General features: G+C 42.7%; 1 protein-coding gene across 1 annotated transcript in view; it reads right to left on the reverse strand.

Moving 5' to 3' along the window:
• Positions 1-324: 324 nt before the first annotated feature.
• The window catches only part of aopep (aminopeptidase O (putative)), a 70,515-nt gene continuing 55,135 nt past the window's right edge, over positions 325-15,704 (reverse strand). The window contains exons 14-17 of the mRNA XM_071894787.2: positions 14,607-14,723; positions 9,716-9,802; positions 9,420-9,568; positions 325-1,153 (exon numbers count right to left, since the gene is read on the reverse strand). Of these exons, the coding sequence (XP_071750888.1) occupies positions 9,428-9,568; positions 9,716-9,802; positions 14,607-14,723 (345 nt within the window). The 3' untranslated portion in view covers positions 325-1,153; positions 9,420-9,427. The remainder of the gene's footprint in view (positions 1,154-9,419; positions 9,569-9,715; positions 9,803-14,606; positions 14,724-15,704) is intronic.

Consider the following 15,704-nt stretch of genomic DNA (forward strand, 5'->3'; position numbering starts at 1 on the left):
GCCTTGGGTTTCATCCGAGAAACGTGTTTGGATTTCATTCTCGACTTGATTTTAAATATCTTTATGAATAAATGGTGCATTTCACTCATTGAATATGATATTTCTACTGAGTTGCAGATAAAAATCCAAGAATATGAGTGAGGCACTTGCTGATGTTCAGTGCACACGCAAGCCATTTCAATACCGCCTGTGTCTGGATAAAAACGCATCGTGTGGACAGCTTCATCAAACCGCTGGATTTTGTCCCTTTATCAGAAGACTGAATTTTGTCACAGCCCAGAGAAGAAGAATTTCCTACCAGTTAGCATAAATAAAAGTCATGCATTAATTTTTGGATCAAATATTTTTATTGTGCTACTTCAAATGAACATCATATAAAAAAGGTTCTCTACAAAAAACAAAATATTCTGAGTAAAACAAAATTGACCAATCATTATTATACGTTGGCAAAGCAATTAAGAAAAACATAATTTACAAGTACAGAAATGCCCTGAGAACAGACCAGGTCTTGTATATTTTCCAATGCCAGTGATTACAGGGCAGAGTGAAGTAATTTGTTATGTATGAAAACATGACTCACCTGAAAGTATTTCCAGTCTAAACTCTTAGAACCAGCTCAGAGCCTCAGACTAAACAGACATGCACTTGCACCTACGCACACGTATGTGCGCGCACACACTCACAGAAACACACACTAGTATTAAACATAGATGGAGACGCAGTGTCTTTATCCATGAAATCTCTCTCTGTCCCTGTTGCCTCGCCTCATTTCACTCCAGGAACACAGACAGAGGAAAGTTATGGGTAAGGTCCTATCTGATCAAAGCAGTAGTGCAGTCACCAACACCTACTGTACGACTGTGTATCATTATTGGGAGCAGGTTGTATGGTTAGACACATATTCATACAAACTAGCCACTTCTTTAGACTTCAATGAATAGTACTGCTGTGCTCTAAACCTTGCCAATTGGCCTCATCTATTGAGTAAGTGCAGCCTTCTGGTGTTCACACTGCTGAGCGAGGCTGTACAGTCTGTGTGAGTTGCTGGTGATTTTGCAGCGTCCCTTCTCCTACAGAGGGAGAGGAGGTGAGTGCTGGATCCTTGTGAGCCTCCTGTGCCAAGATCCTGTCATCTCCGTCTGCAGCCGACAACCTGGGAAAGAAAGGAAATGTAAATTGGAGCATTACTGAACATTTGGTAGAAGTCTACAATCCTGCGTATCCATCTGATTTGAAGATAAACATTAAAGACTGTACATCCATTACAGACAAATAATCCGGTTTTGATGATATTGCATGGTCTAAGCAGGTCCAAAGCCAAAGAAATTCAAAACAGATGTGTAGGTACAGGATGTGGTAGGATTGTCCCCAACTAATGATATTACTTGATAGTTGACTCTTAGCCAACTATCAAGTTTTTAGAAAAGAGAACGTTGTTAGATGTGACCTTTTCCATGCAATTCTAAAAGGACAAGAGGACAGAGTTCAAACTAGATTATTTTAATCGGAAATTACAAAATAAAGAATAAAGTGCACAAAGTAAAGCCAGATTACTCTTCTCTTCTTTACTGACTGATTGTTCACTGCGAATGGCTCTGAATTGTCCAATTTCTGATGTTCCAGTTTCTGTTGCTTATGGAGAGCCACAAAATTTGTCCTCTGTAATGGATGTGATTTAAAATGTAGCTAAGTACAATAATTCAGTAAGAATGTACTAAAGTAAAAGTAAAATTACTGAATTTAAAAAATACTCAAAAAAGTACACAAAAAGCTATTCAATTACAGTAACCGTAAATGTAATTAGTTACTTCAACACTTGCAAAGTGGTCTCCTGAAAACTAGTGTTTATCAGACACCAATGTGCATGCTGTGTGAATACAGTGATGCCACAGATGTGATCATTGTCCATGAAATCCTGAAAAAGAAATTCTTCAAAAAACAAAACAAACAAAAAAACAAACCCTAACAATTATTAACTAAGTTGACTGAGACTTAAATGCACAATAGAGGTTTTGTATGTAGATACGTAGCACACCACACATTCTCAATCTGGTCCCTCAGTACAGGGGAGCCTGTCTGTTGGGACCAGTGGTGTGTGGTTCTGGTTCTTGGTCGGTGGAAAGTGAACTGAACTCCTGTTCCTGCTGAACTGAGCCAGTGGTTCTATAGGACTGATTATCAGCTCAGTAGGCACAGGAGGCCAAGCCCAAGTCTTTTCTTTCTATCTACCGATCTCTCTCTCTCTCTCATGAAGCAATCATTGGCTACCACTTTTTTTTTTTTGCAATGCCTATAATGAAGCAAAATACAACGCCAACTCAGGATGCGTATCAGGCAGTGTCTCTGGGCCAAACCCATGAGAAACCACACTGGGTCCATTTAAACTGTTAGGACTGCTGGACGACACTAGCTGGTGAATGTGTGATTGACATGGAGGAAACCTCACTGCCAGTGTCAGCCAGACCACTGCTGGGTGACTTGAAGAAGTTCAGCTACATAGTTATAGTTACATATAGCTATAGTTAGCCAAAATTGTTGGTATATTGTTGGTACAAAAAGGCTAAGGCACTATTTTAGGAATGAATCCAGTCATAAAAAATATCTATAATTTCCTCAAAATCAAATCCCAGCATTTTCCCTCAGAAGCATGCATGCATGTTGCACTACTGAAAACTCAAAAAGTTGCTGACATATACTTTGAAATACAATGTAATCCAAACCCTGGAACAGCTCCCCAAAATACACTTGACATTAAAGAGATGATCAGTCAAGTTTACTTATAGCATGAAGAAAAGAGGGTGTGGGCGGTGCGGGGCGAAAAAGTTTATTTTTGGTGTCTTTATACAATGTTGCTTTATCCTTTGATGTGCAGAGCACCATTTCCCTCCCATTAGAGTGTAATAAATCACCTTTTAGATACGGGCTCTGATGGCAATTCCTCTCTTTTACAGGCCTTTGATGGTCATTACTCTTTTAACAGGCCCTAAATATAGGTCTAAAAATGGCAGGCTCCACATGGCCCTCATTTCTAATTCACACATCTGTCCTCGTTTAGTCGCCATTTTGTCGGCGTGAATATAGAGCGCTATAATACCTCCTCACTGTTAATATTCTGATTTGCCAAAAGGCTAGAATGACCAGTTTTAAAATACATTCTCAACCATCTGTCACTGTTTTGATTAGGGAGCTTTCAGTTCAGAACGATAAGAGCTTTGCATTACAATTAGCTGGTATAAAAGTTGATTATGAAATATGTCCAGTATAATACGATGGCTGATACCCGAGGTCATAGCAAAGTTTATAGAATAGTCAGTTTTGGTGGGTCAGTATTTGAGACTTACTGGTCTCAATCATATATCATGATTCTTTCCATGCAGACCTGCTGCAGAGTTGCTGACAACTTGGATGTGGGCTAATGAGTGCAGTTGGCAGGAGTTTGTTTTTGTGAGAGACTTTTTGTTTGTTAGAATGATGTATAGGGAGATTGTTGTTTAATAGTGTCAGTCTATAACATCTGCATTCCAAAACATATTCTATTTTTAGGGTAATTCTGGACAGAAAGAGTAATTGATCATTTTGTTGATGACAAATACACAGTGAATATAAACTTGCACGTTAAACCTGCTGACGTTGCTGAGAATGTTGTTTGTCTTGTAAGCAGATGCCATAGTTTACATCGTTTTGTTAACCTCATCTTGGCTAATTTGGGAACCCTCCCACGGTACGCTCTGTCACGCATGCAAACAAAGCGTGTGGTGTAACCCAATTGAGAATTCCTGCTTTTGTTTATATCAGTGGGTGTTTTACAGATCACAGGTTTCTGTTTCTCCTATTTGAGACAAGACGATGTTAAACTGAAGCGTATAGCGAGCAATAAATCCACTGTAGGAAAAGTATACTGCGCCAGTAAAGTGAGATTGACATCCCTAAACAAAGGCCAGCTCCGATCTCTAAAATCTTAACAAGATTTCCATCTTTGAAGCCTCAGCCTTGTTTTTCCGTCACAGTGTGGGAACGTGCTCTATGAGAATCCATCTCCTTTATGGATCTCTGTAACTTGGCTACCTCAGGCTGAGATTAGATCAGAAATCAATACATATCAACCAGGGATGCACAGATGCCCTTTTCACTGCCGAAATGATACCAAGTTTAAAACCCGAAGTGCTTTAAGTGCTTAAAGGATGATTCTGAGTACTGATTTGCTGCAGGCCCTGTTGAACTTTTGTGATGAGTGTTTTCAGATACCACACTGCATCTCAAAACTCTTACTGCCTGGGTATGTCAAACTGTTCACTGAGCAAGAGTCAAGAGTGCCTGCTGCAAATTAGAGAGAATGATCGCAATGTAGAGGAGGATGATGGTGATGATGATGATGGTGGCCACTGCTCCAGGACTGATGGAATGGCTGTCAGCAGCATTAGCGGCGTTCGGGTCTCCCCAGGCCTCATTAGTACAGGAGCTACAGTCAAGCCTGTCTCTCTCCTGAGGTATCTGGCTCTCACCGTCACTAACACTACAGAGTGTGTACCCAACATCATCCTCAGGACTGGCTTTCATACTGCATAACCAGAAAGAGATAGACAGAGATAGGCAAAGAACAGCAGGAGAAAAAAAGAAAAGGCGACCAAAAAGGGGGGAGGAAATGGAGACGGAGGGAGAAAAGATGAAAGGAGGAAAAAGAACAACAGGCAAAGCAGGAGAGCGTAGCGTGGGGCTAATTAGTAACATTGCACAGTATTCCGAATTTGAGAGGAGGCCCTCGGTTAAATTCTTGCGAGTGAGAATGTCTCAGTGGAAAGATTGTTAGAGATATATACAAGAGACAGACTGGAGGGTGAGGATAAAATGGGGGGAGAGAGGAGAGGAGAAGAGGAGAGTGGTTCGGTAGACCGGAGTGAAGCGAAGGTGGAGGGGAGAAAGGAGAGAGAGAGAGAGAGAGGGAGGAGAGATTAAGGGCGAAGAGTGAGGAGATAAGAGGGCAGGTTGGAGGAAAGGCCAGAGAGGTAAGAGGAAGCAGGGCAGCGGAGGGAGGACAAATGAGTGAGAAAAATGGAGGAGAAAGGAGAAAAGAGGGGGGGCTGTAACACAGAAATGTCTAAGCACACGCTAGACAAGTGAGCTGTGAAAAATAAGGCTCAACTATGTGCACACACACGCACACACACCATTGTATAAATCCACGGCAACATGGGACGAGTTGGACCCCAGGGTCTCTCTCTCTTTTCACCCATTTACTGTTGTTCTTTCTTTCTTTGTCTGGTTGTCTGGGTCATGCTCTCCTCAGGGGCAGAACTTAGCCACTGTGAACAAAGAGGAGATCAATCACTGTTCACCAATCAGCTAAGCTCTGTACCTGGCTGGAGAGAGGTTACACAACCTGTCTGGCTGACTGACACACGCACGCACACACACACACACATTCTTACAAACACCCACGCGCGCACATCAGACCCTCTGGCACCCACATCATCCTTTTTTTTGTTCCGTACTTCCAAATCATCAGCTGCACTCGACCAGGGCCTCAACCACAAAGAATCACACACTCTTAGATAATCATGTCTTCTTTAGTTTGAGTTTCTGGGGCGTGTGTGTGTGTCTGTGTGTGTGTGTGTGTGTGTGTGTGTGTGTGTGTGTGTGTGTGGGGCCCCTGGTTGCCATGGCAGCCGGCTGGGTCAGGGCTGTGTGGTAATCCCTGGCAATGTGATTTTATCATAAGTCACAAATCAGCACGCCAGGAACCCTCACAGCCCAGACATGAAAGAACAAGATCTTCTCTCTCTCTCTCTCTCTCTCTCTCTACCTCTCTCTCTCTCTCTCTCTCTCTCTCTACCTACATCCCTCCATCTATCCCCAGTCTCTCCGCCAGCACGCCACAAACCCACAACTAACTTTCTCTGCTCGCTCTCTCCCTCTCTCTCTTTCACTCAGCATGCTGACATGAAAGACCAGACCTGTAGATCCTCTCTCCCTCTCTCACTATTTCCTTGGTTACCCCTCTCCTCCTCTCCCATTCGCCACGCTCGGCTACACCGGCGATATGCCCCTCATTAAGCGGATCAAGAGGGATTCCAGAGGCATGTACCGGGGGAAGAAAAGAACGAGGGAGCGAGTGGGGAGGAAGAAAGACGGGGAGAGACCACCCTTCTCCTTTAAAAACACAGAGCAGGGAGCGCACCCTGACAGACATGTTGTTTTCAGTTAAAACCCTCTGAGCCCGCCTCAGCCTAATCCCACTGTACTGTGCTCTGTGTGTGCGTGTCTGTGTGTGTGTGTGTGTGTGTGTGTGTGTGTGTGTGCAAGCGTGTGTATGTGAGTGCAAGCGTGTCGGGGCTACAGGCAGGAGTACTCTACTTAAGAAAGGACGATGAGGGAACACAAACCGAGCAGTGAAACGTAAATCCATCTCCCCACAGTGCAATATGAAAAAGCAGCGAGGGCGATGGTTCATCCATCATTTTAATTGGAGAGCGATTTGGATCTGAGCTGACTTGACCAGCATGATCCATTGATGTTTACAGAGGCTTGTTTGGTTCAAGCCAACGGGGAAACAATGGCAAAAGATGGGAGATTAATCTCTAAAATGCTCTTTTCTATTCTTTTCTTTTGCCATTCTATTCCATTCCCTTGTACTTGTATTGAGACTCAACAGGGAGGTGGAGTGAGGGAGTGAGGGATGATGACAAGAGATCTGCGGGCACAGACAGATAGGGCAATGTATGTGTGTGGTGTGTTGTGTTGTGTTGTGTGTGTGTGTGTGTGCATGTGTGTGTCAGAGAGATTTATCAGGAGCGAGCCAGATGCCTGGAAAGCCTTTCACATCCTGTGCAAATGCATAAAGCTGTCTCTTTCTGTGTGCATGTGTGTGTGTATGCGCGTACGTGTGTGTGTCTGAAGATAAAAGCCTGTCTTGTAGTGGCTTGGTCACAGCCTGAAAAAGGATTTAGCGCTGTAAGTCACTCAGGTTGATGTGGACAAGTATTTAGCAGTGTCTCCTGACACATCCACTGTCTACCAAGGTCACTGCAGTCTTATATGGACTAATACTCACCGGATGGGGACATACTAGATAATAACATGGCTAGTGTTTTTTTAAAGGCTAGGTCTGGACCCAAAGGTAGGTCATGAAGAAAAGTAGAATAGTCCCCCAAACTTATTCTGGAAAAAAATGATTAGCCATACATGCATTTTGCCCAAATCTTACTTAAAGGATAAGGCCGGTGTTTTTTAATGCATTTCTTACCATCAACAAATCCTATGAAAATAACAAAATCAGCAATGATTTTGTTTTGCCAACAAGTCTCGTCCATGTAGCCGGTGCCCAATGAAGCCATAGAACTCCATTGTATTAAAAAAACAATTAAAAACAGGTCAAAGCCGTTGCTCTGGGCAGCATATTTCATCATCACGATGTTTGTTCCTCAAACAACTTAATAAGCCAGCTGTAAACACTTTGCTCAGAAATCTCAGGAATCGAGTTCCGTAGCACTGAAAATAGTCCCCGTCATACTGAAGAATTTGTTCCCATTTGAATTTGATTTGGTAATAACTACAACAGTCTGACTTTTCGAGGTAACAGTTAGTGATTTTTAAAATGTAAACTATGTCTTTGTGAGCTGTATTTCAAGGTTTTTAGCTTACAATTGGAGCCAATGACTTCCGGGTTGACGGCTAAAAACGGTACGTAGGAAGTCAGAAAGTAACGGGAGTAGAGCAAACGCATTGTTGATTTTGTTATTTTCATAGGATTTGTTGACGGTAAGCAATGTATTAAAAAACACCAGCCTTATCCTTTAAAATGCATGCAAAATAAGATGCAGTTGGCTGAAAATAAAAACAAAAAGCTGAAGGCATTTTAGTTAGATGTTTCCAAAAATATAAGTTTAGTAAGGACAGACCATATTATTAACCAGGTTAATTGTACTATTCTGTACTATAGCATCCTATTCATAGTATACTAATTATTGTTTCAAGTTAACAGCTTAGAGTACAGGATAGTTTGATTACAACAGTTAGATTGTCAAGCGGAGATCAGTTTAATGGCCTGCTCTCATCATTCAAAGGTTAGTGTAATGGCAGGACTCCTATGAAAAGATCACCACCTTCAAAGAGACTTGTCTTCCCTCCATTCCTCCCTTCCGCTCTTTCTCTTCCTCCCTTTTCTTTCTTTCTGTCTGTCTAAACCATAAATTTCTCTCTTCCCCTCATTCAGGAGGGAAGTGACCAATAAACCCCTCACTGTTTTCAGAATCCCAAAAGCCCAGTGGGCACACACACACACACACATACACACACACACAGGAGGAATTTCAGGGTAAACAGTATAAAAATCGCCCCACTCCAAGAGGAGAATCTCCTGAGCCCCTCAGAAAACGCTCGCTGACCCGTTCTCTCTCTTTTTCTCTCCTCTCTGTCTCGTTTGTTTGAGGAACACATTCCCAAATTCCTTCTCTGACAAACACATCCTGACGGCGCTGCTGTGAAACCACGGAAAAGGCCCCATTCTGAGTCTACACACGCATGCACATACACACACACACACACACACACACACACACACACACACACACACACACACACACACACACACACACACACACAGTGGGCTCAGAAAGGAATGTGCAGTCTAGCTAGCCAAGTGACTCGAGGGTGGACTGTCCAGGATCGATCCAACACAAAGGTTTCTTTTACAGAGGCCATCTCAGAGTAAAAGAGTTAGATAGCAGATCAACATATTGTATTTCTAAAATGTAGAAATGTTTAAAACAAGATGAGCAGAAGAGGAATAACAATCGGGCTGTTTCCAATTGCCATCTCAAAGGCCCATGTTTAAATGATTCTGAACAGTAAAAAGGATCACGTAGGATTTTCTCTTAACGTATCTGCTGCTACATTCTACAGCATGCGAGCTGCTTTATATTGGTGTTTCCTTACTTCTTTTCCCCACAATGTTTAAAGTGAAACTCACCAGCCTATTAAAAGGCATTTTGCTGCAAATTGAACTCTGGATATGGAGCAAATGAAAGCCCCGAGCAGATCACCGGGGCTACTGTTACTAATTCAGCTTAAGTTAAGTTAAGTGCCCCAATTTGAGCAGAGGGACTTTTCAGTTCTGTGCTGACCTGCACCTGTCAATATAATTCCATATAAAACACATTGTGCCTCTGATGAAACAATAGCTCCCCCGTAGAGAAAGGGAAGTTGAAATGGGACTTGACACTTATTGTTGATTTTGGGATAAAAAGGAATGAAAGTGCCAAGGAAAGGGAAATTAAAGTTTGCTTTCATTCACTTTTTCGTCACCAACTGAATTTATCTGTGGCACGAAATGGACACAGAGGAACACAATATGCCCACACTGACATTAGGTGAACGGAACAGATAGCAGCCCCCAGCCAATGAGAGTTCAGAATGAGATTCACCTGCGATGTCATAAGACCATCTTCTCCACTACTCTGCGTGCTGATTGGTCCATCTCTTCCTGGACCAATGAGAGACAACGCTGGGCCAGAGCCTGCTGCTTTGTGTCTTCCTGTACCATCAGCTCCCCGTACAGATACACACCCATGGCCTGGAACACACACACACACACACACACACACACACACAATCAACTGATTTAAGTCTTTTCTCAGTCAGAATATACTGTATGTTCTAAAATATGTGTTTTTTTCTTTATATCATACAGGATGAATGTTCAACAGTTGTGTGTATTTACTTGGTCATGAACCAGGAAGTGTTCCACGTCTCTGTAAGCCTGGGAATACCCATGTTTGACCACCAGCTCACACCAGCGGTGCCTGACCTGAGAGAGAGAAAAATAAAAATACAAAAATGGAATAAGAAATACAAATATGAAGTTAAAAGGGTCATTTACTCTTCAACACAATTCACTAACCACCATTTGTCCTGCAAAATCATACTGTGTCATTTTCTTATTAATACATTTGACAGGTGACTTTTCTTTCCCCCGCATGTGGAAAGAGGATCATAAGCCTTGCACCAAGCTGAACCATTTATAAAACCGACTGTAAATGATCCAAATGCAGGATGGCGTCGATGGAAAAATACATCAGCTTTGGTTTGATCAGTCATCGTGGAAGACAGTGACAAAATCTTATTCCCATGATCTTGGCCAAATATATGAACATGAACAAGTCCCAGTGCCAGTAACAAAAGACAAAAGACTGACGAGTTGAGAGAAATAGCTGGAAGCTGCTCCACTGATAAGGAACAGATTTATCCAGGATGTTAGGATTAAACTGATGTGAAGGAAAATAGCTCAATTTAAAGTTCATCACGATTAAAAGGCAAACCATTTTTCTTACTATGTGCATCTGTGTGTTCAGAATATGTGTGCGTACGTGTGTTTGTACTGTATTTGTGTGTGTGTATGTGTGTGTGTGTGTGTAAGCCGATGCCTGGCCTTTCTCCCAGAGGATCAATAGGAGCTCTGTTGCCGCGGTTACAGGGGAGATCAGAGACTGGTTCTGTCCCCGCCTCAACCATCATCCCCCATCATCTGTGGTGTGTGTGCGTGCTCGGGCCTGTGCGTGTGCGTGCGTGTGTGTATGCGTGCATATGCGTGTGTCCGTCGATGCGCTCTTGCTCACTTGCAAGTGTGTTTGTGAGAGAGTAGAAGAAAGAGAAGGAGAAAGAGGGAGAGTGATGAAAAAGACAAAAGATGAAGATGAAAAATGCTTTAAAGCACCGTCAAACACTTTAAAGTCCGGCAGTCTTCCCTTGGCTGTTTTTTTCCGTGGGTGTTCCAATCTCCTCCATAACTATCTCCACATACTCAGGACAATAAACTAGTCCTTTGGGGAGTACAGTGACCAAGCGTGGGATTCTTTGGGATTGATTCTCTTAGCCCGCGACAGCTCATGGGTTGGCTCTATCTACAATGTTGTGTTGGCTTCATATTCAACATTTCAACAGCAAAGTGCTCTGCTTCTATAAATGTTAAAATGTAGCTAAGTGGATCTAGCCAAGTGCTGTCCGTATGTGTGCACGCTCTTCTTAATGGGAGCGTTCTGATTGTCAGTTTGTGTGTGTGTGTGTGCGTGTGTGTGTGTGTTTGTTGTGCCCGGAGTGTTGTTCTGCCTTCCACTTGTTTATGCAGCATTAGAACGGAGACTGAGCAACGCTCCATTGACGACAGCCACATTTGAATCCACCCATTACCTCTGCAACCTGCTAAATAAACATGAGTTTAATTGGCCTCGGAAGGGCTTTCTCTTCTCCTCTTACTCTCTCTTCTATCCCCCTCTTCTTTCCAGCCGTCTGCTCTTATCTCTCTCTTTTGACAAATTAAAAAATCTCCCTACGTCCATGTTGTCTTTTCCACTATTATTTATTTCCACACATACCGGAAGACTTAAAAAATCCCAAAGCATGCATGACAGAAAGTATATACTCTCCCCTCTGCCTGCATGGGAACAAGGATATGCGTCTCTATACTGTGCATTCATGAATGTGGGAGTGTGTGCGTGTGTGTGTGTGTGTGTGTGTGTATCTGTACCCTCTGGTGCCAGCCCTGCCCTTCTGGCCTGCGTAGCCCCAGCAGCTGTTCCCTGTGCTGGGTTACATTCCTGGGGAGAGCCCCGGGGCGGAGCAGCTGCCTGGTGCACCTCTCCTTACCCCCTCTTTACTCTCTCTTTCCTCCCTTCCTGGGCCCCTCTCTCTCTGACAGCACATGCAATTACACAGTGACATTCCTTCATTTATTACTGCACCCCCCCCCCTCACACTCACACACACACAAACGCTGCAAATATTCACATATACTGTATGTGTGCTTGCACTTACCATGACCAACACACTCATGCATCTCACACAGAGCACACACACAAAAGCATGCACGTAGTGCGTAGTGCAGATGCGCTGGTTTATGTGACGTGTCCACATATACCAGCATGGGCACTTGACCTGCTGTCTCATATAACACTGCACCTTCAGGCCCAAGTGTGGAAAAGTACTGTAAACAATATGTCATCCTTAACCTACTGCAATAAGGAGTGAAAAGCAGCATGTGCTGTCGAAACTAAAGCATGCCTCAATGTAGTGTACAGAACCTGTACTATAGTGGCAAGAGAGGTCATTATTCATCCATTCATTCATTCTCTTTCTTTCTTTCATTATGTTTGTTTCTTACTCCAATACCTTTCATCTTAGACACTCCTTGGTTCAATCTTAATTACCCTTTTTTCATTTTCCCTTGTCTCCTCAACTCCACGTGTTACCAGACAGAGCTTGATGAGGTCCAGTGATCGGAGGGGTAAACCTAACCTAGGCAGCAAGAGGCCACAACGGTACAATATGTCCTGTGTGCTTGACCGACAGATGGCCTTCGACTACACACACACACACACACACACACACACACACACACACACACACACACACACACACACACACACACACACACTAACACAAGTGCACGCACACACGCTCACGCACGCACAGACACACAGTATCACACATCACATGAGGCTCATATGAAAGGAAGTGAGCCAAAGTCACGCACTCCCTCTCATACATGCAAACACATGCTCCTGCTCGCAGACACACTCGCACACGTATTCATGGTCACTCACACCGTTCACACAGCGGTCCCACTGCACGCATATTCGTGGCCATTCACATATTTCCTGTCGCTCTCGCACACATATGCACACGCAAAAACACACACAGAAACTTTAACTAATGCTCGCACGCTATTCTCCACACCACATTAAATTCACAAACTCCTTCACAGCTCTGACTGGGATACAGTATGTACAATACAGCATTAACTGGTGGTGTAACAATTTGTAACGGCATGCCATACCATATAGGGGATACACAATACACTCGCCATAATATCTCAGATGAAGATAAAGTGATGAGAAGCTTATTAATGGATTAGTCTAGGCTAGCAATTCCCTTCTTCAATAAGATGGATTGAATAGATTAAGAAAATATCTTGTTATTGTGGCATGAAATCTTGATGATAACAATTGTGAAAGATTGTCACTCAGTTGACGTTAGCCGTATGCTGCAATGACAGATAATACAATACATCTTTCAGGTTCACAATGCATGTTGTGTTTTGTCTTATCACAATACATTGTGAGTTGATGTATTATTAACTGCCTTTCACAAACATAAGAGTCATTCTTATAATCCAATATTCATCCACTCTGCAAAGCTCTCATTCTCTATGAGGTAAACAGTCCGGGTCCATAGAGGCCACCCTGCACTCAGTCCTGTATTTATCCAAGACTTTCAAACAAATTCATCATCAATCTTCTGGAGAGGATGTGGTGGTAACAGACAAAGAAAAGCTAAGTAGTGGGCGAGAGAGAGAGAGACAGAGACAGAGGGAGAGAGCGAGAGAGGGGGAAAGGGAGAGAGAGAATAAATGGCCACATTTATAAGGAGAGACGTAGGTGATTAACCTCTTCTGAATGAGATTACTAACATTAGGGCTGGACCATTGCCTTCAGACAGGTGCGTGTACATGTGCACGTGCATGTGTGTGTGTGTGTGTGTGTGTGTGTGTGTGTGTGTGTGTGTTCGTTCACATGCATGAGTATGTGCATAATGGCCCTGTATATTTTTAGCAAACACTGAAAGTTTTTCCTGGAAACTGCAAATGAGAAACTCCTTTGGTCTGCCAGGCAGCCCGACTACAGAGGCCAGGGAGGGACATTCTAAAACTGAACCTGGACCCAAGGCCAAACTCAAAGTTGTCTCAGTTCTGTAACCACAAGGTTGAATGAATTACATTAAAAACAACGCAACAACCTAAAGAAGTGAGTACTATGTGTTTTTGTTTTGTTTTATCCTTTTCAGTTTTCAGATTCCCACTAATGAATTGACAGAAACACTTTCAAAATTTGAAATTAGAAGCAAAATACTTCTTTTGTAAATCTGTAATTTAATGAGTAGTATTTAAAAATGTCTTTAAATACTAATTTAAATGTCTGGATTCAGTATAACTTTAGGGACACTGTACAATAGAACATCTGAGCTCTGTAATATACATTAATCCCCCAACAAAACAGCTCATATAATTAATAAGCACTCATAAAAAAGGAAATATGTATCAAATTTTTCTTTTCAAGATGAGGCATGTGTTAATGATGGAGGTTAGCGTGGACACTTTACAGGCTCTACCACAGCTGTGTTTTCACACTCGCGCTTCTGCACTCGGATGCAACGCGGTACAGTAAAGAACTCTTAAGCCGTCAACACACACAGCTGCGGAACTCAAACACACACACGCACACACACACACACACAAACATCATTAAAGTCTAAGCCCATAATAGTACCATTAAGGAACTCTGCGCTGTACTAAAACATGAAGAGAATACTTGGGGGATTTAGTCAGTAATGGTGGCTGTAAAGAAGAGAGCTGCTATTACAGCAGAATTTACTACACACTACTAAGCCCCGTGCTTTGGGACGGGAAGGGAGGGGAAACTTTTTTACTTTTTATTATTGGAGGAGATTATGTAGCAGAATCTTTATGTGGGTGCGTGTGTGAAAGAGAGAAAGATGTATATGCTGACTTGTCTGTGTACTTGTGTGAATACATGTGTGTGTGAGGCGTGTGGTGTTACCTCAGCGTCTTGTTTCTGAAGGTTGTAGGTTCGCTGCAGCGTGCGCAGTGCTGTCCCACTTAGCTCCGCCTCCTCTAGCAGGAGCTCCAATAGCATCACTAGTTGGTCTGATGTCACCTGAGCAACAACAAAAAAAATAGGGACGAGGGTTAATAGTGTCTACCAATACAAGCACTCTCATAAAAAATACATTAAGGCATATTATCAAATACTATGTGCAAAAAAAGTCACATCATCCTGTAATAACCACACACATCTGCAAGTATTCATTACACCGGCAACTTCTAAACTAGCAAAATTATCTAGACTAGCAAAATTCGACACATATTGCATACTGCACATCCACCCACAAGCACATTTACATTTACTTCATTTTCTGCAAGATTCATTTTATTTTCAACACTGGGAAGGCTTGATGAAAAAACACATCAATATCCATCAGGCAATTAATACAGGCTTTCAAACGGAGCCAACCGCAGCATAATAAAACAGAGCTGAAAATGGTTATTAAATAAATATGGCAAAGGAAGTGAATGTGTTTCCCAACTGGGAAATATTAGAAAAACATCATTTGAATGGCAAAAGGATGTTGTTGATGTTGATGTTGAAAAGATGTTGGGGGGGGAAAGTTAGGATTTGGTAAACAGAGTGAACAAAGAGCGATGAAGTTGTCTCTTTCGATAATGTCCTCCTATTGTAGAGTGACAGAGCAACACTGCTGGAAAAGCTTGCCGCAGCTGAGAGACTCATATTACCAAAGAAAACGACATCTTTTAGAACATTTTCTCTTTGCAGGTTGTACAACTGCGACGAAATCCCCGACTGCAGCGGTGATGATGTGAGACTATTGAGGAAAGAAGACGTGCACGGGGTCGTTTCCAGGAAATGAGAAAAACCCACGGTTGTTTCTTGGAAGCACATGTACTTGATTGTGTTATCCTGAGGTAAACCAAAAAGAAACAACCCGTCTCCTTCTGACGACTAACATCTTTAGGGACAGTAAAGAGTCATCGGTGAATTTAGACGATTATTCTGAGGATGTGGGCAGCGATATGAGAGAGCGACTTCCTCCTCCGGGGAGAGCTGTGCCCAGCCTTG

This window comes from Centroberyx gerrardi, chromosome 8, assembly GCF_048128805.1.
Source record: "Centroberyx gerrardi isolate f3 chromosome 8, fCenGer3.hap1.cur.20231027, whole genome shotgun sequence".
In the NCBI taxonomy this organism is placed as follows: Eukaryota; Metazoa; Chordata; class Actinopteri; order Beryciformes; family Berycidae; genus Centroberyx; species Centroberyx gerrardi.